This window comes from Streptopelia decaocto, assembly GCF_964273445.1.
Source record: "Streptopelia decaocto genome assembly, chromosome: 2".
Classification (NCBI taxonomy): Eukaryota; Metazoa; Chordata; class Aves; order Columbiformes; family Columbidae; genus Streptopelia; species Streptopelia decaocto.
The window spans coordinates 25,593,025-25,614,621 of NC_138655.1; the positions used below are offsets into that span (position 1 = coordinate 25,593,025).

At 44.9% G+C, this 21,597-nt stretch overlaps 1 protein-coding gene across 1 annotated transcript in view; it reads right to left on the reverse strand.

Annotated features, from left to right (window-relative positions):
• Positions 1-17,574: 17,574 nt before the first annotated feature.
• The window catches only part of TMEM67 (transmembrane protein 67), a 35,721-nt gene continuing 31,698 nt past the window's right edge, over positions 17,575-21,597 (reverse strand). The window contains exons 27-28 of the mRNA XM_082046643.1: positions 21,196-21,338; positions 17,575-20,753 (exon numbers count right to left, since the gene is read on the reverse strand). Coding sequence (XP_081902769.1) covers positions 20,673-20,753; positions 21,196-21,338 — 224 coding nt within the window. The 3' untranslated portion in view covers positions 17,575-20,672. The remainder of the gene's footprint in view (positions 20,754-21,195; positions 21,339-21,597) is intronic.

A 21,597-nucleotide genomic window follows, 5' to 3' on the forward strand; every position in this document is an offset into this window, starting at 1 on the left:
GTACCTGAGAGCTTTGTTCCACCCAGCGGACAACCAGGTTGCAATGTGTCACTACGCTCTTGTGTCACCTGGCTCAGTCATACCGATGCCATTCAGGTGAAAGGCACAATGACAGGTAACTGTGGATGTCCCCATACGGGCAGGTCCGTATGTTTCTATATGCTGTCACCTGCCTGGTTGAAGCCACCCAGCCGTACATTCGCTTATAGGAAGACCTTTCTTGCTTCATCGTTCATGTCCTCTCCTAAACCCTCCAAGTCCCCACCCACGCAAGGGTCTGTCCAGCCATACTTCAAAGCTGAAGTACTCTGAACTACCCCAAAAGCGCAGTTAAGCTTGGATCATTTCCCAGAGCAGCTCAGGGCAGGGCTCATCAGGCAGAGCTGGGCAGGCAGCTGTGCCAGAAGGGAAGGGCATTGCACGGCGGCTGGGGGAGCAGGAGGGAGGGAACACAGAGCCGCACCCCAGGGTGATTTTTGTTCTCTCCATCAGCCTGTGCAGCTATCGTAACATCATTTTGGCCATTTGCAAAATCCCACATGTGCAATTGTGATTTGCTTCCATTTTCACGCAGCAAAATGTAATCAGCCTGTGATCACATCAACTCTTGTTGAAAATAGTAAGAGGAGGTTATGGGATGAGAAAAAAATACATTAAATTGGTTCAGCATGAGGAACTAGTTAAATGACTCTGGTTACTGGAAACCAAAACAGTACAATCCACCTCCCAGAGTATCCACCAGTATCACAAAATTAAGTAATACCATGTCCCATACAGGCTGGTAATACAGTGTACTGGCAAGTGACACAGGCAGAAAGTGATTAAACCATGAGTTGTGTAGTCACATATGTGCACATAAAAAAACCCAAACAAAAAAACAAAAAAAAACACAAAAAATGAAGGGTAGAAATGCAAAGGGCACAATAAAATGATTTCAGGGACATGACACTGAAAGAAAAGAGAACACTGGGACAAAGTGCTTCCTGAAAAAGGCTTGAATGTGAGTATAGGTGGGCTCTTGCTGTTTGACTGCCTGTTTTTTGCTGCGTTCAGAAAAACAAGAACTTTGTCTGTGTCTTTTTAAATAAAGGAATTGTAGAAAGAATAATACTCGAGTCTATTGCAGTAAAACCAGTACCAGCATCATGAGTCAAGATGATAGGTAGGATCAACAGCAACAGCTATAAAAGGAGAGCTGGAATAAGGGAGAGCAGGGACTATGAAGCTATAAGGGTTTAAAGATTTTAACAAAAAAAAAAATCCCAGTGATTTTCCTAGGTTCAAGCCTTTCTGTTTTGTATTTGCTTGTATCAGTGGGTAAAATATATAAGATTCAAAGGTCTTTGTGTTTCTTGCATGTTAATAATGAGGGGATGCCTTACTTAGAGTCAAAATCAATGCCTTAGGTTAATCTGGAAACCACTGCTTGAATCTGCCACCACCTGGAAGCTGGCAAAACTGGAGGAGAGCTATAAAACCAAGCAAAAGAAATCTGAAAAGAGAAGGTCTGCTCGCTTCTCTGACACTGCTCTTATCCTCTTAACTATCCCAGGTCGAGCTGCTGTAAGACGGCATGTTCTGCAGGCAGATGGCTCCTGGCAGGCAGTCAGTACAGCTGCGAATATGAGACTCCCTGCCAAACATGAGTCTGTAATTTCTACTACTCTCCAACTGTCAGCTTTTTGAGGATACCATTTAGTCATTTCCTCGGAAGACAAAGGGTGCCCATCAGAGCTAATACTACTTCACTTGCACTCGTGTTGCCATGTGGGTGGTGGCTGTAACACACATTTGGAAAATGCACAGGGCTGATTCAAAATGACAGCAATGGTGTTAGTGCAGGCATGTGCTGCTAGGCAGTTCGCAGGGTCCCTGAAACCTTTGTGAAACAAGGAGGAATCTTCTTCTGACATACTTCTCTCAGCTGTCTAAATAAGAGAGAAAATGTGCCTCAGGAGAAATGAGAAGTCTGTTGGTTTTCATTAACTTTCAATTTGAAGCCTGCATAACTGAATGAAACCACTGTAGTAATCTGGAAAGGGTATCCAAAAGGCCTGTTGAGTCAGAGCTAATTCCTCCCCTCTCTCTAAAAAGTGCATAGAAACAAGGTGCTTTGTTCAAGACTCACAGTATCCTCACCAGGGCCGGCAAAAGGTCTGCTCAGACTCCAGCAGCCGGAGCAGCTCTACAAAGTCATCTCAGGCTGCTGCAGCATTCCCAGGGCTGTCGTAAAGGTCAGCGTGGTGTGTCCTTCAGCTGTGTGGAGTTTTGATTAGCAAATCTGCATAGTCGACAACTCTGAACTGCTTCCAGACAGCGATATATTAGGGCTCCCATGTGCGCAAGGAGTGCTCTCCCCGTGCCCAGCTTGTGCTCAGAGGCGTGGGACTTGCCGCACAGCAAGCATTTGGCCTGTAACACTTACTGCAGCAAGGCTCGCGCCCAATTATTCCAGCCATGTCAGGGAAGAAATGTTTGAAAATGTTGTTTTGCTGCCAAGCCTTCCTGAAAGAAAAAAAAAAAAAAAAAAAGGTCATTTGGTCATTTCAAATACTTAAGGATGACCTATGAGAATGGACAAACCTGTGCGTCTCAAGTGCCTCCCTGCATGCCTGACACCAGTAATGCCAACACTCTTGTGAGCAGGAATTTTGTATATAAAGCAAGGAGAACCTGATTAAAGGAGAGGGGACCACAGTGTGACTGGTTCTTTCCCCGCGCTTTACTGTTTTCCAGGGTCATTCCTCAAGGCCATGTTTACAGTGCTCACAACCTCATATTTTCAGGATCTTAGCATATCTGCAAGAGCTGTAATTCTGCCAGGTGCCTTGCCACCTCCAGCTTGTGTTTTGTGATCATGTCCAGGCCTGTTTGGCCTTGCTACCAAACCCAAGTCATCAGGTGTAATGTGACGTTGGGAAGCCACATGTCCCTGATCTCATTTTGGCTTTGCCGTTACACCATAGAAGGGGTTCAGAGATGAGTCCTGCCAGGAATCTGCCCAGCCCTGTGAACTAGAAATTCCTTCTTTCTTGTGTCCAAGCTCCACTAACCAGTCGTAGTTTAAGGGTTTGTCAAGTACAGCTGTGGTGCAGTTGCTTCCATATGGCGCATTGGTACAGTGGATGTTGAAGAAAATACAAGATCTGGAGCATTTTTCCTCTTTTTTTGTTCACCAACAAATAGTAAGTGAGAGCTTGTTTACCAGCTGCCTGAAAGAGGAAGGGTTTGCATTTGGTGTTTGCTATTTTTCTTCCTTTATCATCTGTCAGCTATGGCCACTTTCTGCACCAGAAAGAAGAGAAAAATGCTGTTTGAAGCAGAGCTGAATGACAGGCTTGCACCACGTGCCAAGGAGCAGCCGGCGAGCGAAGCACCTCCCTGGCAGCCAGGACATCAGAGGAGCTGGACGCAGAGATGAAATGTCACTATATTGATCATTACTTCTGTTCTGTTTTGTTTTCTGTTAATACCACACTACTGCCTTATTCAAGTTCATGTAAGGGGAACACTGGGGACTGTGACAACACAGCAAGCTGAGGCTGCTGACGCAAACAAAGGTGGGAGGGAAATACAGGCATTTAAGTGAGAGAAGAATTTGTCCCAGTTTCACCTTTTGATTTTGTGCAATGAAGGAAAACTAAAAAACTGTTGCTGACGGTGCCAGCTTTTAACCCTAACTGCACAGTTACAGGACATTGTATTAGAATTTATGTTATTACTTAATTTCAGATTTCACCTCTTTTTTTTTTTCCTTTCCCTGTCATCTTGAAATGTATCTATCTCCCTTAATGCCTGGCCACTCTGGAAAGATGTGTCCCTGTAGTCAACAAGAACAGGGAATACAGAGATAACGTCAAATGATTTCTGCAAATATGAACTTCTCAGAAAGTTTAATTTTTGTAAAAGTTTATGTCTTTGAAATGTTTGTAGGCCAATGATTTAGACAATTTATTCTGACTTTCTGAGCACACAATTTTTCTATACCCTCAGTTAAACAGTGTGAATGAAGGTTGCCATAGTTACAGCTGAGTTCAGAAATGAGCTCTATTGTATTGTAATTCTAGTTTCTTATCTCACTCCTCCTGATGTGAAAGACACGTTTCCATCTCTGTAATTAACCACGATGCGAAAGATCTTGGTCATTCATTTAAAAATGCTTGAGCAAATGTGGGAGTGGGGACATTTTTCATTCTCTCATTTTCACCAAAACCAGTGAGCAACATGATACTTTCTGCACCCAGTCTGCATACCTTCTGTGCAGAACTTGGGTTAGTCCTTGAAATTTAATTTGGCATTTTAATTTACTGCAAAAATATACACCATAAAGTAAACAGATAAGCCTATGACTTTGCTTTATAAAGAATGTATTAAACATGTTATCACCTGCATTATGTCGCCATTTATTTTGACAAAAAAAAAGTTCCCAGTGTAACTGGAGGCAGAGGGTCTTAATATTGACTTCTGTGTGATTTGGATCATGTCTTAAGATGGCGACTGTTGAGCAGGAATCACCAAGGACTCCATGTAATATCTACTGAAAAGCAAATGCCTTCTTTAGATGAGGAACAACAAGGTGCCTGTCTTACTGTCAGAACAACTTGTCTCCATGAGCTGTTTGCTAACACGTCAAAAATGACACATGAATAACTGATAATGATTTGGGAGCTTTTTCAGGCTCCTGGGTCATCACAAAGCAGACCAGGAGCTGGGTCATCCTGCCCTGTGTGAGAGGGCTCCGCACACCTGGGTCTGCCCCGTGCTCACCAGTGCGAGCAACGCCTGCTCCAGCCTGCCAGCCTTCCTCCTGTTCCTCCTGGGAATATTTCCTGTTTTGTTTTGTTTTGTTTTGTTTTGTTTTGTTTTGTTTTGTTTTGTTTTGTTTTGTTTTGTTTTCCCTGGACAGGAATACGACATGTGTGTCCCTTACAGAAGGGATCCACTGGCCGTTTGGGACAAACTGCCACGAACTGACATGAACGGGGCTTTGTTTTGAACATGACATTCGATGCAACATTAAGGAAAAGCAGCATTTACCGTGCTTTAATGTTAAAATCCACCTCTCAGAGATTATACGCATGTCACATCTACACAGTAGACATAATGAAATATGCATTTCACCCATAGTGAATTAAACCTTCAGTTTACTTGCAGCCCATGCACTGCAACGACACATGCTTGGCTGAGCGCTGCTGCTGATGGATCGCCATGCAAGGCTCCTTATGCTGGGGGCTGAGCCACTTGGTGACTCACTGGAGTAGAATGCGTGGTAGAAAAGCTCATTTTCCCAGTTACTCAGAAGTAAAATATTTTTGGATCCGAGCCTGGTTTGTGCTAGGAATACTAAGGATGTTTCTGTTTTTCTGATAAAGTTCAGTTGAGAGGCAGAGGGAGCTCATTGCTGCAGTGAGCACTGAATTCTCTCAGCCTATAGCTGAGTTTTCCTTTCCAAATCAGTTTGCATGGCTCTGTCTGAAACATGCCTTGAAACAGTTGGGTCAGCTCCTGTATAAAACACAAGAGGACTGCATTTACTCTTTCATCTTTGCTTTATATTTAATCCTTCATTGCAAACTAACATTGAGCCCTCATCTGAGATATGGGGTGTGTGAAATCTGTAATTTTCCGTGCCTTGATGGAGTAATTGGAAGACGAATAGCCATATGATTAAAAAAAACCCACAACTATTTTAAAGGAATGAGTGCATGTTTATCTCAGTTAAAGCTATTGAAGTTATTCAAAATAATGAGTGGAATTAAAATCATGTGTTTAATTAAAACCAAAGCAATGGAAGGAGTGCCCAGATTTTCCTGTAGTGAAGATCTGAGGAGGCCAAGAGTGAGACAGTGCTGGAGCTGGGGGGTCAGTCGGGAAAGTGAGGCATGTTCTGGGCTTGGTTGTCTGTGCACAGGACTGACCAGCTCTCATGACACCTGGATGTGAGCAGCTGAACACAGAACTTGCTCTGCCAGCAGCAAACACGGCAAAAGCAGAGAACCAACGAGAAAGGGGTGAAGGACTGATCAGCTGTGTGTCTCCGAGTTCAGGAAACCCATGTCCATCAAGGTAGGAAGAGGATGGACCACTCCCCAGTCAAAGAATTTGTCTCTCCGTGTATCATAGAACAGTTTGAGTTGGAAGGGACCTCCAAAGGTCATCTATTTATTTTTTTAATATTCATTTATTGAATACCAGACTATTCTAAACATGTTATTTTTGTTCCTATTCTGTTTTTAAGTGACCACCTGGTTACAGAGGGCAAAAGCACTGTCTGAGCTGCATATGGTTCTGATGGACCAAAAACCAGCACCACACTGAACACGGCCAGGATTTCTGCCTGTTTCTGCTGGAGGCACAATGCTACAACCTTGTTGGCAGAAACAGCAATAGAAGCACTTTAGAGGGAGGTTTTAAGTGTTTGCCTTATCCCTTCAGGGTCTGGGAAGTGCGTCTGTCAGAGGCAGGTACCTGCAGTTCTGCAAAGTGCCCCTGAATGTCACCTTTAGCGTGAGCCCTGGAGATGGGGTTTCTCTGAGCTGCAGGTGCTCGGTGCTGCTGAGGCACCTGAACAGCTCAGCCTTGGTGGGGAAATGGGGGCTGAGGGCTTATCACCTTGTATGGAAAGACCCTGGACTCTGCAGAGCAGCGTTTGCTCCCTCAGGCAGTGTTGAAAGAGCTGCCCAATTTGACATCCATTCTTGCCCTGAGTGTTGGAAGAAGGTTTACCCAGAAGAAGAGACCATCATAACTGCAGAAGTAGTACACCTCTTATTCTGACCTATCTCTAGATCTCATACAGGCAATTTCACCCTGGCGTACACCTGGTTTTATGACACCTTGGAAATCATCAGCTAATAGCTCTTATAAACATCAAATACAGGAGAGATAAGCACCTGGATAAAAAGACTGATCTTGTGCCCTTAATACAATGAAGCCAACACTGAGGGAAATATATTTTCCCAAAAGAAATACACAGGAAAACCTGCCATTCCTGCAGCAAGTGAGAGGAAGGGATGGAGAATTACAAACCCAGAGTATTCTCCTTTCCCAGAGGTGGAAGAATGGGTGGTGGGTTTGTCCCTCACAGACCACAAAGCAGATGTCTAATTTCAAAATGAAATTTCGGTACATTTGTAGATGTGTATGAAACCTGAATGGAAATCTTGAGGTTTAGGTTGGTTGTTTAAGGTTTGCTGTTCCTGTAAACCTTTTTTTTATTTTTTTTTTTCAGGAATTTCTTTTTGCATTATCCAGATCCTCTCAAATGCATCCAGGCTTTTCATTCCCTTGGGAACCCTAATGTCCTTGGTGTGAGTGGTATCCCCTGGGATGGCAGGCTCTGCCCTGAGCTGCAGGGAGCTAAGCCTTGATCCTGCTAGGTGTTTCCAAGCTGCCTAGCCCTGGGAAATAAAAAATCTGAAAGAATGGGAGCCTCTGGAGCTGCAGATGAAGGAGTTCTGGAAACATGTGCCACTCAAGAAATCAGCAAGCAATGAAGCAGTTCCTGAAAAAAAATCCATTTATTTTTTCTAAGAAGTTCATAAGAAACTGCTCTGCTTGTTCAAAGCCTGCTGATTTTGGTGAACCAGCATTTTCTGATGAAAACCTAACGTTCTGATGGAAAAACTCACTCCAGCTGTGGGACGTACATTACAGCCTGGCAGAGCTGCAATGACCCACAGCAGCCAGGCCAGTGAGCCTGGGGCTCCTCTGCCTGGGGAATGCGGCCCCACTCAGTTGTCGCCCGGCCAGGGTCCACCAGCTGCCTGCAAACCTGCCCAGGACTGGAGAGGAGCAGGGTGACAGGCAGCAGACCCTTCTTCACGTGTCCCACAGCCACTGCTGGAAGGGCCTGGCCCTCCCCTTCTTTGCCTCTTGATGCAACGGGGCTACTGGGGCTCATGTATCTCCAGAGCAGTTTCATATTGTTTATTGACAATGAGAAAAGCCCCTTTTTACTTCTGTCAGCAGAGGCGCCGTGGCTGTACACGAGCAGCATGCTCTGCCTCCTGCGTTATCAGCAAAATTGCCAGCTCAGTGCTAACTCCTGGACCCTTTTGTGACTGATGCTCGGCAATGATGTACGGAGCAGAGCAGCAAAACATGTTGCCTGTTTACATTTCGCTGTGCCAGGGGTAAGAAAAATGGGGTTTTAACCAGTGAATTGACCACGTGTGTAAACATGGAATGTATATGTATACAGGTGGGTGTATGGCCCCAACATGCTGTTTCATGGAAGTATATTTCTGATCGTAAGTGATCTAAAATAACAGGAGTTTTGGTAATGTCTAGCTATTTTGCTTCACTTCATACTTTCTGAGTAATTCTCACAAGACATAGATGGCAGTGATAAGAAGCTGATGGTCCTAGAGTTATTTACATGTTATTCCATATAACAATACATTTATATAATACATATAACAATATGATACAACGACTTTAACTGAAATTATTGTAGGCCTAACATTACGAAACCAACACCAACTTGAGATAATTACAGGGAGAATGTTTTCAATTAGCTCCAAGATCAGACTTTCTTCATTGGAAACACCAGTTCTGCTGTTTTGTCCATTTAACCTCCTCGCTGGCACAGAGAGCAGGGAAATGATGAGCTGGAGTTACCGACAGCACAGGAGGACAGAGGCAGACACAAGAATAAGACGTGACAAAGACAGAGCATGGACCTGGCTGAAGCAAATAAACATAAGCAAATTCACGACAGCAAATAAAATACTGGATATTTTACGTCACTTAATGACAGGGGCAAGTTTTATAACCTGATATTTTGCAGCGTTTGATATGTTTTTTAATCTGCTATTCTCTGGCCACACAGATATATATCCATGTAATCTTTCATGCCTAACTCTGTCCCTCTAATATCAGATCCTATTCCATGCATGTTACTTTGAAGTTCCATTAAGACACATTTTGTGCTTTTTTAGGGCACTTAAAAACCTGGTTGGAGTTCAACACAGAGGTTTTCACAAGCGGAACTGGGAGGCTCTTCCTTTGGCTTCTGCCTCACATTCATCCCCTTGGCAGCTGCCAGTGGCAGAGTCCAATATGCGACCAATGGACCAGGTGGTCGGAGGACATCACGGTTCTGTTTGCTTTGAAGAAGCCTCAGCGTTGGAAGCTAGCTGGCAGTGCTGGGGTTGCCCCTAGAAAGGCAACGTTTGGGCTGGAGCTTGTCCCTGTGTAAGAGCAGGCTGCACAGAGTGGTCTTTGCCCAGGAGTCTTCAAGCACTTGGCAGAGGTTTGATGGCAAAGAGGCGACGTAACATTTTGCAAGGTATTTGGGGAGCCCAGAGTGTTTCAGCTGCCATTCTTGGCAGGCATCCCCAACTCCTTGTGCTGCAGTGGCATCATGTGAGTTAAATTGCCACACCACTGCTTTCAGCCTTCAGCCCAGGCATTTTTGGAGAACAACAGCAAACTTCATCAAGAGGCATTTCTCCTGTATTCCCAGATGTTTTTACCCTCCTTCCCCAGCTCCCTCTTTCCCTGGAGACAAAACAAAATCCTATATCAGTCCTGGATGCAGAATTTCCCCAGGGCAAAGTTGGTCCTGTAGTCACTTGCTGTCCAAGAAAAAGCCTGACTTTGTCTGACCTGACTTCTGTCAGCAGCTGAGCGTGGGAGTAACCGTGCAGGATGGTGGCTGCCAGAGCTGCCTGGCAGTGCCAGTTCCTGGTGGCAGCCCTGTCCCTCAGAGAGGCTGCAGGGCTGGCACCTGTCCTGCTGCAGGACATGCAGGCAGGGGGACTCTCAGTGTCTTCTAGCACTATGGTAGGCGGGCATGTCATATTTGGGATAGGCAGATGCATAAGGTGGGGAACTGTCCTTAGAGAAGGAGGAGTGGACTGGTGAGCTTCAAAGGGAAGAGGAGTTTGGGGTGAAAGCCAAGCAGTCCCCAGCAACATCTAAGAGCGGTGTGACAACTGCTCCTTGTTCCTTGGGCACTGGGCTGGTAGCGCAAAGCCTCTTGGCTCCTCTTCCTCCAGCAGCGAGGAGGAGTTTCCTGCAGAGCAGAGCTCGGCCTGGCAGCAGAGCTGCTGCTGCGCGATGGGATGGATCCTAAAGCGCTGCTTCAGTGCCAAAGGGCCGTTCTGGAGGTGGCTGGGCGGGTGTGGGAGCGGCAGCTGGAGGGAGGAAGGGTGCCAGAAAACTCCCTTCCTCCCTCAGCCCCCACAGCTCATAGAAGTGTCTCTTTTGTTCTGCTTTTTACACACCCCAAAGATGCCAGCTGCGGTGAAGTCACCCCACCAGCTCTCTGCCGCATTTTGGGAGTGCAGCCCCCTGAGCCAAGAGCCAGCCCGACTGCAGCAGGGCTCCAGCATGGGCTCAGCCTTCCAAAATCACTTCCCTGAAGCTGTGACTCATTTAAACTTGTGTGCTCAGGCACATGCAAAAGGGGAATTGTCAGCTGCGTTGCTTCGTGCTATTCCAGAGCCCTGTGGTTTGCTGAACACAAACCTCTGCAGTCTCCCAGCAGAATCAATGGGCACAGTGGCTGCCCCTGCCCCTGGAGAGGACTTCATTGAGAGGCCTCCTGTTCTCTCCAGGTTATGAAAGAAATTTAAACTTTTCTAACAGGTCACCAGCAAGACAATGTTCTTAAGTCAATACTGCCCTGGGACTGAGCAAACAAGAAAGGTTGTTTGAAACATTTCTGTTCCAGGCTTGAGTACAGCCTTCATTACGTGTGTGTAAATGCAGAGAATAATTGCGTTTGATTAACAGCATACTTCGTCAGGAGCATGCATACCTTTCCCAGCTCAGAGATTAACCCTAAAAATGTACATTTTAGGAGGAAACTGTGGAAGAGCCTGTGCTATTAGGCAGCAAAGGGGAACAGGCCACCAGTAGGGTTTAAGCATGTGCTCAGTGGGTCTTTTTGAGAAAAGCATTTAGAAGCACTAGCATCACATGCCAAAGCAAATGGTGATTTTCCCTTTCCTTTAGCTAAAATCAGTCCTTGGCAGCAAGGGAGACAGACAGCTGGAGCATCACCAGACTTTGGACAGGGATGTGAGCTTTGGGACAGTTTTATGGTTGCTTACAACATTCCTTTAAACTCTTAAGCAATGCCTTGCAGCCAGGCTGGTAACTGGACCCAACTGGCTCTTAGGCTAATGGTTACAAACAACCAGGGGCCAGGGGAGTTAATTTTAAGCTGCCAACATGGCCACCTCACTGGGAACTATTAGATTTATTTACAGAGGTGGTTCCAGGGTGGAAAGAGCACTTTGGGGATACCCAGAACCACTGTTGTGAGCGCTGTGGGAAGGTGCCCTCTGCTCCCCGCCATGCTGCTGGTGCGGGTGTCCCCGCAGAGCTGGGCCCTGGTCCTGGCTGCTCCCAGCAAGAACCGGAGGGAAAGCAGAGGAGGGGCGGCTCCTGGGGAGTCCCTGGGAGGGAAAAGGAGCATTTCTCTCACAGCAGGCAGTTCGTCTCGAGGGATCAGGCTTCGTCCCTCACCGTCCCCAGGGTTTCTGACACTTCTCCTGGAAAAATCCCGCAACAGCCAGCCGTGCAGACTGAGGCCCTGGCTTGGCCTGAGGACATGTGCTGGGGGCTGCCTCTGGTCCTGAGGGGCAACTTAAGCTGAAGGCATGGACCTGGAGTGGAAGACACAGCTCCTCAGGATGCCTCAGGGGTGAATTTCAGGCTTGTCAGTGAGAAACCTACCCAGCAGGCTGGGCAGTGTTGTGTTATTGGGATGAACAATAGCCTCTACTGGCTTCTTTTCCTAAATTAAAATGACATCTATCCCAATAAATCCATGTTTCTTTAAACTCTGCTTCGGAATGCTTGTAACTGAGGAGATTTGGCCTGTTAAGATGTCCCATGGAGAGGTGGCCGAGTTTCCCTTTTTCTTAGCAGGAGCTCCAGGTGGTTTCACAGTTCATCAGGAGGGACCACAGAAACACCATCTTCCCCTCCACCTGACATGCACACACACTTTCTCTCGCTGTTTACCACATCACGGGAGCCTTTTCACTCTGTCCATGCAATTTCTGCTGGTTTCACCCTAAGTGAAAAATTCAGTCTAAATTCCTCTGGAAGCAGATGCTTTCCAATGTAACCAGCATCCAGCAGAGAGCAGCTTGCCAGGAGCAACTTGTTCAGAAAAGCATTTTTTCTCATGCAGGAATAAAACCAGGTGCAGAGTCATGAGTCAGAATGTGAGATACTGGAACAGGTTACCCAGAGAACTTGTGGATACCCTATCACTGGAAGTGTTCATGGTCATTTTGGACGGGGGTTTGAGCAACCTGATGTAGTGGAAGGTGTCCCTGCCCATGGCAGGGGGCTCGGACATTATGGTCTCTGAAGGTCCCTTCCAACCCAAACCATTCTGTGGTTCTATAATTGCTTATGAAATAAGAGGGTTGGTGGTTCACCATAGGTCCCTCATTCACTCTGGGGATGGCTGCAGAGACCCCAGAGCTCCCTGGGGAAGCATATCAGGCTGCCCTGGTCGGGCATACACAGGTAGCCAAGCATGTGGCCATACACCCAGAAGGGAGCCCAGGGATCAAAGAGGAGTATCAGTGGTCTAGTTTCCAGAAACCAAACCTGCAGATCCCAGTCATATATTCACTGTAGATCTCCTGAGGCTTTGTCACACAGGGCAAAGCTTGAAGGTGGCACCATCCAGGACTGTAGGCACCTTTCTCAAGAAATGCTGTATTTGCTGGGACAAAGGAATCTGTGTGGTGATTCTTGGGTAAGGTCTGAACACAAAACCGTGTGAGAAGCTGTCATCGCAGGGCAAGTGTCTCTGCTGCATCAGGTTTGGGTCTCTTACTCTAAGCCCAGCTCGGAGCATGTCAGGTGGGTAGATAACAAGCGGCCAGGGATCATAGCAGTACTGTGTGTTCATCATTCACATTTACTGCGTGTCCTTCTCGCAGAAAAGTGGATACAGAGAAGGAGCAGATGAGAACCGTCTGCCTTATATTTCCTGCACCATCCAAAAAAACATCCAAAAGAGCTGTTGGAGCTGAGCTGAGGCTGTTCTTTGCTGCAGTGCCGCTGGGCCAGGCTGGGCCCCGCTGTCCCCACTGCCCTGGGCACCTCTGCCCAGGCCTGGCTCCTCCATCTGTTCCTCTCTTCACCTGGTGCCGCCAGCATCGTCCTTTCCCTGTGGGGCAGCAAACCCCAACAGGGCTCCTTTCTCATCAGCATCCCTCCGAGCTGCGTCCCCAGTTAGATCCATTTCAGCACCCACGCACAGGTGGTGTCAGGGGCTGGGGCTCATTCCCAGCTGTGGGGTGATTTCTGGGGTGTTTCTTTTGGAGCACAGGCACCACAGCGCTGGCTTGCTCTTCTTGCAGACTTTCAATTGAGCTGAGAGTCTGACAGAGGGTGCGAAAAGCAGCCAGGATTTTGCACACCAGCGTATACACAGGCACAGAATGTGGAAACATCCACCTCCTCTAATTATACACTGTTGTTTCCAGTGAGGCTTTTATAACTACTGGTGGCATGACAGTGACTGGGGGAGGGAGGTGTGTTGTGCTTCCCAAATTCTCTAACTGCTGCTCTCACCTGCTGCACCCATTTCAAGCTCTCCCACTTAAAGCAGCTGCAACCCAGCAGTGCTGCAGAGAACGGGGAAGCTGAGAAAGCTAAAAGCTTCAGGAAAAAAAAAGCCATTCCCCAGAGGGGATCAATTCCTTGCTGTTCCTCTAATGTCTAGATACATTTAAATGCATCTGCTACTTAATTGCATCTTTAGGAGTCCCGGCCCTTCCCTGGTAATGATTGCTGAGGGTGCAGCATTACCCGTGATGACAAATGATGGGGAAGGGTCAGAGGAGCAAAGAGCACCAGGTGGCACCAGCAAGAGAGGCTCCATTACCTCGTGGTCGCTTCTGGCTTGATGTCTGGTGAGTATGGGCAATGAATATTGTTATTTCCAAAAAGTGTGTAATCAAAGCTTCATTCTACTTTTGTTCATACTGTCAGGAATGACCCCCTGGGGAGCAGTGTGAGCTTGAACAGCAAAAGAGGTCAGGAAACTGTGTTTTGCTTGCAGTATTTGAGGCGAGGAAGCAAAACTGCCCCTCTGCTCTGGTCAGACCCCACCTGGAGCTCTATGTCCAGCTCTGGAGCCCTCAGCACAGCAGAGACATGGACCTGTTGGAGAGGGGCCAGAGGAGACCACAAGTATCATCAGAGCAATGGAACAGCTCTGCTGTGAGGACAGGCTGAGAGAGCTGGGGCTGTTCAGCCTGGAGAAGGCTCCGCGGAGACCTTATTGCGGCCTTTCAGTACTTAGAAGGGGCCTATAAGAAGGATGGGGACAGAGTTTTTAGAAGGGCGTGTTATGACAGGACAAGGGTGATGGTTTTCAGCTAAAGGAGGGGAGATTCAGGCTAGACATGAGGAAGAAATTTTTTTATAGTGAAACAAAGAGAAACTAATTTCTGACTCTATGCCTTTGGGAGTAATAAACACCTGAGAGGTTCCTCTCCTGACATAATCTCTACTCCAACCTTCCAGTATAATGTGATAAATATGGAACTTTCAGTACAGCTGTTACTGAACATAAAGATCCCAGCATAATTCCTGCATCCCCTTGCCAAGATTTTGGAGGGGAGTGGGGGGAGAGGTGTCTCTCTGCAGGGCCAGGAGAACCTGGAAATGAAGGGGTGAGGGCCAGGGGCTGGGGCAGCTGGGGCAGCTGCCTGGGGCTGTGCCCCAAAGCCAGCACCTGGATCTGTCCTCTGGGAGGGCGCAGAGGGAGATGCTGGTCCCCACAGTGCTCCAGCAGCTCCACAGCACATGGAAAGCACTCAGGGGAAACCATGGCATGTGAAGGAGCAAAATCCGTTTGTCCCAGCTTGGCTACTCCCAGCGGGGTGCTGATGGAAAGGGGATTAGGTCCGGTTCGGGGAGAGACTGAGCTGTTTGCTAAGGATGGAGGTTGGTGCAACAATTCTTGTCCCCGGGATCAGGCAAAGCCAAAAGCAAATACCTCCATTCAGCATTTTCAGGAAGAAATGGAGACTTATTTTTCAAATGATTTGGAGGAGATTATTTTCCTGCAGTTGTAAACAAGGGGGGAAAGGTCATGGAGACCACGGGGTTACAGGTCATTTTTTTAATTTCAGTTTCTTCATACTGAATAAGCTTTTCTGCCACTCTGATGCACTGAGCTGTAAAATGGAAATTTGCTAGCTGCTGTAATAGTAGGCACTTATGAAAACAAACCAAACCAACCAAACAAAAAGAAACCATATAGATCTGTCTCTTCAATTGTTGTGTGTTTTGTAGGCATAACTGTGCTATGACAAATATGTTTCCTTCTCTTTGCTTAGATATAGCCTCTGCTTTTCATACCATAAACACTGCAGGTTATGAGGTTGTGAGGAGATTGTTTGGTGTGGGCTCTGATTTCACAGGCAAAAAAAGAACAATTCTGAACATTTAAAGGGAAATTCTCAATGTCAACTCATGTGGTGCCGTCTCTGGATGTCTGCAGAGACTCTGAGCCTCAGAACTATTCCACAGGTGAGCTTCAAATATTGATTATTTCCTAATTAACCTCAAGGGCTGCCTCACCTCTCCCCAGCTGCCAGGTTTACAGCTGTTCCTGCTGTGACAGATCTTATTCAGGAAAACTAAGGAGGTGACAAGTCTTGAGTAGCACCAGTAGGCTGGCAAAGCAGTCTGGATCAGAGATGGGTGCAGATGGTCAGGGCTCTGGACCATCAGGACTCAGTGAAGCTCTGCCAGGATAAGATGGAAATATTCATCTTACAGAGATGCAAATGCATCTTTGTGGGGTTTCCTGTGGATCAGCCCTCAGACTCTGTGATCCCCGGCCCGAGCTGTGGATCCAGATCCTCCCTGTGGGCACCAGAGCGCAGAACCCCCTGCAGACTCCTGCCCACAGAGGCTGGCAGCATCTCGGTGGCACCCACAGCCATGCTGCCTTTAGCAGCCAGTGGTGGGCCAGTGAGGATGGTGTTTTTCCAAACCGGCCATGGCAGGTATCGTCTTCTGTCTGCTGTGGCATGATAAGAGTCACACCAGGAAGCTGGGAGTGCTAGGGTGGAGATGGTATGTAGCCAAGAATGGAGGCAAAACTGGAGGAAGCCAGTGCTCTGTTTGGAGGTGTCTTGGTTTCTTTCCGTCTTCCTTTTAGACATACACAGAAGTCAGGACTTCATGCCTTTAAACTGATTTATAATGCTATGTTTTGATTTTCATTCTCACCGAAGGAGCTGTGCTGAGGCACACCTTGGCACGCAGTTCATTGCCAGCCACTTTGGCAGCAATCTCCTCCAAAGGCCACCTCCCCGCAGCCTGGGGCCAGCCAGGCTGTGTCCCTCATGTGGCCAGGGACACCGGGACAGGCAGCAGCAGCCCCAGCAGAGTGCGCAGGCAGGAGGGCAGGGCCAGGATCTGCAGGTGGTGGGGCCAAGTAGAGGAGGCTGGGGTTGGCACCACCTGGAGGCCCTGGCTTGAGGCACAGGAGAGAGGGACAGCGGAGTAGCACTGTGAAATGGTGAAAAGATGCAGAAGAAAAGCATGTGATACCGAAATCCTGGCTAGAGACAAGGAAGAGACGTAGGGGAAAGCAGGTGCTGAAGAAGACTGGTTTTGAGATGTTTGATGGTTACCTCCTTCCACTACCCCAGCTCACTCATGATTGCTGTAGGAACATAACACAATGTCACCCTTTCCTAGTTACATACTGCTCGTACACTCCCTTTCAGACTGAAAACACAGAGAAAAGCCCACAAGCTTGGTTTGGGTGACATCGCCGTGCTGCTTACGCTGCAGCATCTGATGGGTGGGGTGAAGTTCTGAGCATCCCACCAGTTGCACTTCCCAGCTCTGCTACTATTTACTTCCACCACAAACCTGCCCCTGCCATTTCAATGAATGCTGTAGTAAAATCCAAATCACTCAAGTCCTCACTAGTAAATGATGGGATCAAGCTGGAACACAAGAGATTCCACTTAAATTTGAGAAGAAACTTCTTCTCAGTGAGGGTGACAGAACACTGGAACAGGCTGCCCAGGGAGGTTGTGGAGTCTCCTTCTCTGGAGACATTCAAAACCCGCCTGGACATGTTCCTGTGCGACCTCACCTAGGTGTTCCTGCTCCAGCAGGGGGATTGGACTAGATGATCTTTTGAGGTCCCTTCTAATCCCAAACATACTGTGATACTGTGAAACCTGTGGAATATATATATATATATATAATTATATATATATATATGTGTATATATATATAGTCTGCATATGAGAATATATATATATATATATATATATATATAATTTGTGGAATTAACTATTTTGGTATCTGACCCCTAAGACACTCAGCAAAAAGCAACCATCAGATTCCATTAGTTGTGGCTGTACAAAACTGTACCCTCCATTGCCACACTGACTGCAAAAACCCTTCCTTGCACTTGTCCTGGCAGAGCTTCTGTGGGCTGCAGGACCAGCAGCAGCCCCCTGCGTGACTCTGAAACCTCATGTACATGGAAGGAAAAGCGTGTTGTAGGCTTAGGTCAACTGATTTGACAAATACAAAAAAATTCCTCTGGTCCTTGAAAGTATTTTTATTGCTCAGAGGGATAGATATGAGAATTTGAAATGCCGTGCGATTTTAAAATAAAACATTTAGAAACTTGAAAGACACTCATCATGTGAATGACACATTGTAGCGGCATATTAGTTTTAAAAAGGAAAAATATGAAGTTGGAAACAAAATCATAGGAGCTATTTCTTGAACAAACATCAAGCAATAGGAGAACAAAGCGCAGTCAACCCGTTTCAGGTGTTCACTGGACAGCAAGAATGAAGAAAAGCTTCTATGAATTCCTGGAGCTTTTGATTCCTGTAATTATTTCCTAAATCACGTAGAGCACATGTGTTAGCTATATTAACATTTTAGATAAATGACTTGGAAAAATAAAACACAACAGAGTAGTGTGTGCACTGAGGAGAAAGAGGAGGACAAGCAACTGAACTGTTTTGACAGGACATTTTTAGATTAATCTAACATTTATCTGTAACAAGAGTTGCATTTAGCAGGTCTTGCAAATTGCAAGGTCATTAAAGCTTTCACGTGCCCTTCTGAGCAGCAGATAATTAAAGGCATATCTAAAACAAACTCAAAGAATAGTTTTTGCATGGAAAGGTATACCTGGTTAGCCAAAGCATTGAGAGCAGGGTCCAGAGTGAGAGGCCCGTGCTGAAAGGTTTCCACCTCTGCTGGTACTGGGACTAACTGAATTAAAACTACACAGCAATGCCTACAGACAGCACAACCGCATCTTTGTTTTGCTTGCGGACATTCTGCAACATGCTGGTTTACCCAGGTCTGGTTACTACTTTTTACTTGTTTTGACTGAAGTCAGACGTAAATGGGACAGTTCTGGATGAGGTATGTCTGAAATGTGGTTCTGGTCCCTGGAATAACTTAATGACTATGGACATGTCATGAGAATCTGCACAGAGAAAAGCGTGTGCCTGTTACCACTGACAACGATGCACAGTCATATTGCTGCAAAGTGTCAGTAGGAAAAGACCTGTCTTAGGGTCATCTGTAGTCTACTTGCTCACTTATGGACCACAGTAACTTTATACACCCTTTTATTAATAGTTACATCAGTCATCTTGAACAAATATGGTGATATGAGAAAGATTATATTTCCTCGTGTACACTGGCATTTCAGTAGGACTTGCAAGATCTGGAAAGTTCGGTTTAGTTAAGCTATGCAAAGATATTGACCAAAGAAATACATGGGCATCATGTGAGCCTAACTTTGCCTTGCAAATGTCCTAGTGCAGACCATTTTTCAGATTTTTAGCTTAAATTACCATTTTGGCACTCAGTAGATCACTGACAGGAATTATGACAGAAACCTCATAACATGATTTTTGGCTGTATTTACAGATCCAGGCCCTAATTACTTTAATTACTACATTCACTACAAAGGCAACAACCTTCATTGTATTTATAGTGGCCATTTCACTCTGTTGGAAATTTTGTGTTCTCACCTTTTTTGAGGCATAATGTACACCAACAAACTAAGAATTGCGCACAGAAGCAGACAAAAGTAAGGAAAGCACGACATGGAAATACCCATGCTAAACTGCACACTAATAAATGTATGTCCCACAGAAAATCAGCTCTGCAGTTATCTACTTTGTCACAGCTTTGCTGACATACACACATTCTACCAGTTAATAGCAACTATATAAGACTAGTAAGCTATTAATACAAAGGTTTTGCAAGGCCAAAAGCAAATGCACCAGAGCAATAATGTCCCTGAGATTTATGTCCATAAGTTTAATATCATGATATGATATGATATTATCAATGTGAAAACATGTTCCCCTTTATGAAGCCAAGAACCATCTGAAACACAATGCTGCTTCAACTCAGATAAGCATGTCAGCATTGAAAATCTGCTAGGTCCAACTCATCCTGTCCTCAACCTCTGTTTTGGAACAAGCATGCTAACCTTGACTTGCATTTTTACGGTGTTTTTGCTGGTGAAAGTCCCTTGTTGAATCATCTAAAGACAAGTAACAGTTACAAAAACAGCAAACACCATTCATGTTTAATCATTTACTGAAAAACAACATTTTAAAAAACTAGGGAGACTTTACAGAGATACAAATGGGAGGTAGACACCTCACTTTGAGGTGTTTTGAAGGCCATTCATAATCTCCCTTAACACTTCATAAGTGGCACTTGAAAAATTATTAACTCATCTAAATTCCAAAAAAATGACAATAGGATGATGATGGTCTCTCTGTTGTTCCTAAAAATAATAAAGCTAGAAAATTAGAGACACAGAGGTACATGAGCATATATAGGCACCTGAGAAAACACTTCTAAATGGATAAGAACAATTACTTCTATTTCACTTGTGTGGAAACAGCACAGAAGAATTACTCTTTTTCCCTGGGCATCTTGTATCAGATGACAGAAGATCAGGAACAAACCCCAAATACCTCTAACTTCCCCTCTGGCTGTTTTTCTGCATTGTTGTAACACTACTGTATTTCAAACACAAGGAACCTTTGTCATGTGCAGTCCACACCCAAGAGAAACAATGATAAAAAACAAGAGAAGAGACAAAAGTGTATAATACTATGAAACAATAAAGACAAGTTAACAGTTCAAGTTGGAGTCGCTGTAAATAAGTGATATTTAAAAAGTCCTCTTGAAATACTACCTGAATTCAAAACAAATTCTGTGCTATGTAAAACTGTGAATATGTTTGCTAAACACATAGCTCAAAATAAATTACATGAAAAAAGGGATTTAGGCAATTTTCCAAAAATTTAAGAGTTGACAACCTCTCCTGCCAATCAGAATGCTCGAATTTTTGCCTCAAAGTGAGTGGTCCTTATCTTTTATCTTATTCTAATAATAACAACAGTAAGCTTACTTCTGTCTTATTTTCATGTACTTTTAAAGGCCTATGACTTAGTGTTCACAAATTAAAACAAATATTTGTAAATACATAAAGTTTAATAGCACACAATACAAAACCGATACATTTCAAAACTATTACATTATTATTATTGAGAAGTGTGGTACAACTAATCTGCAGGTCGGAGATGCTTTGATCGTGGACATAATTTCCCCTATTAACTTCTCAACAAAGTTTTTCATCTTCTTAATTAAATGAGAAATCTTTCATCCACCAAGGTTTTGGATGCCAAATTCTTCTGCCCAAGCGTATTACGAATAAACCTAAATATCTAAGAACATTTTAGAAAAAAATGCATTAAAGAAGAAATACTTAAAAGAGTATGTGTCAGTACTTATGATAAAATAATAACTTTATACTATCTTTAAATCATAATAACATGAGTAAATTAGGTGCTTAACTTTGTTCAGCATTTTTTATATCTTTCCAACCTGAAATATGATATAACTATGTGTGATTAGTTTTAATAGTCACTTGTGTTTTCTATTGAAAGTTATTTGTAGCCTCTTAATTAATGACAGGCATGTGAATAAAATTAATTTATCAGAAGCCTATTTGACAAAAAAGTCAGAGAAGTATTTTATAAGCTCTCAATATAATCTTCTGTCACCACATACTGCTAACCTACTGCTCTAATTTTCTACTTAAATAAATAAACTTCCATACTAACCTATATTTTTAAAATATTGCTTTGTTCTTAAATTAAAATTTACCTCTTGTTGCAAGTATGTTAGAATAGCGGCTAAAATAAAACTCTGGGAAGCCAGATCCACAACAGAGAAAAACAGGATATCAAAGATGAGCAGCGTTGTCTCATTTCCATAATAGAGAACATCACTGAAAGAGTGCCCTTCATCTACAGAAAAGAAAAATAAATTGAAAACTGATTATTTCTGTGATATGCAAGTTTGTGTCAGTTTGTGCTGAGTAAGCTGGTAAGAAAAAGGAAAGTCAGTGCAAGAGCCAGTTATGGCATTCTATTGAAGCAAAGCGATAACAAACTTTTTCACTTATAAAATGGCTTAATACTGACAAACACAATAGGAAAAGCGCACGGGCCACACACAACTTTATTCACTCCCAAAATCTCAATCATATTGTTTAAGAAAGGCTAC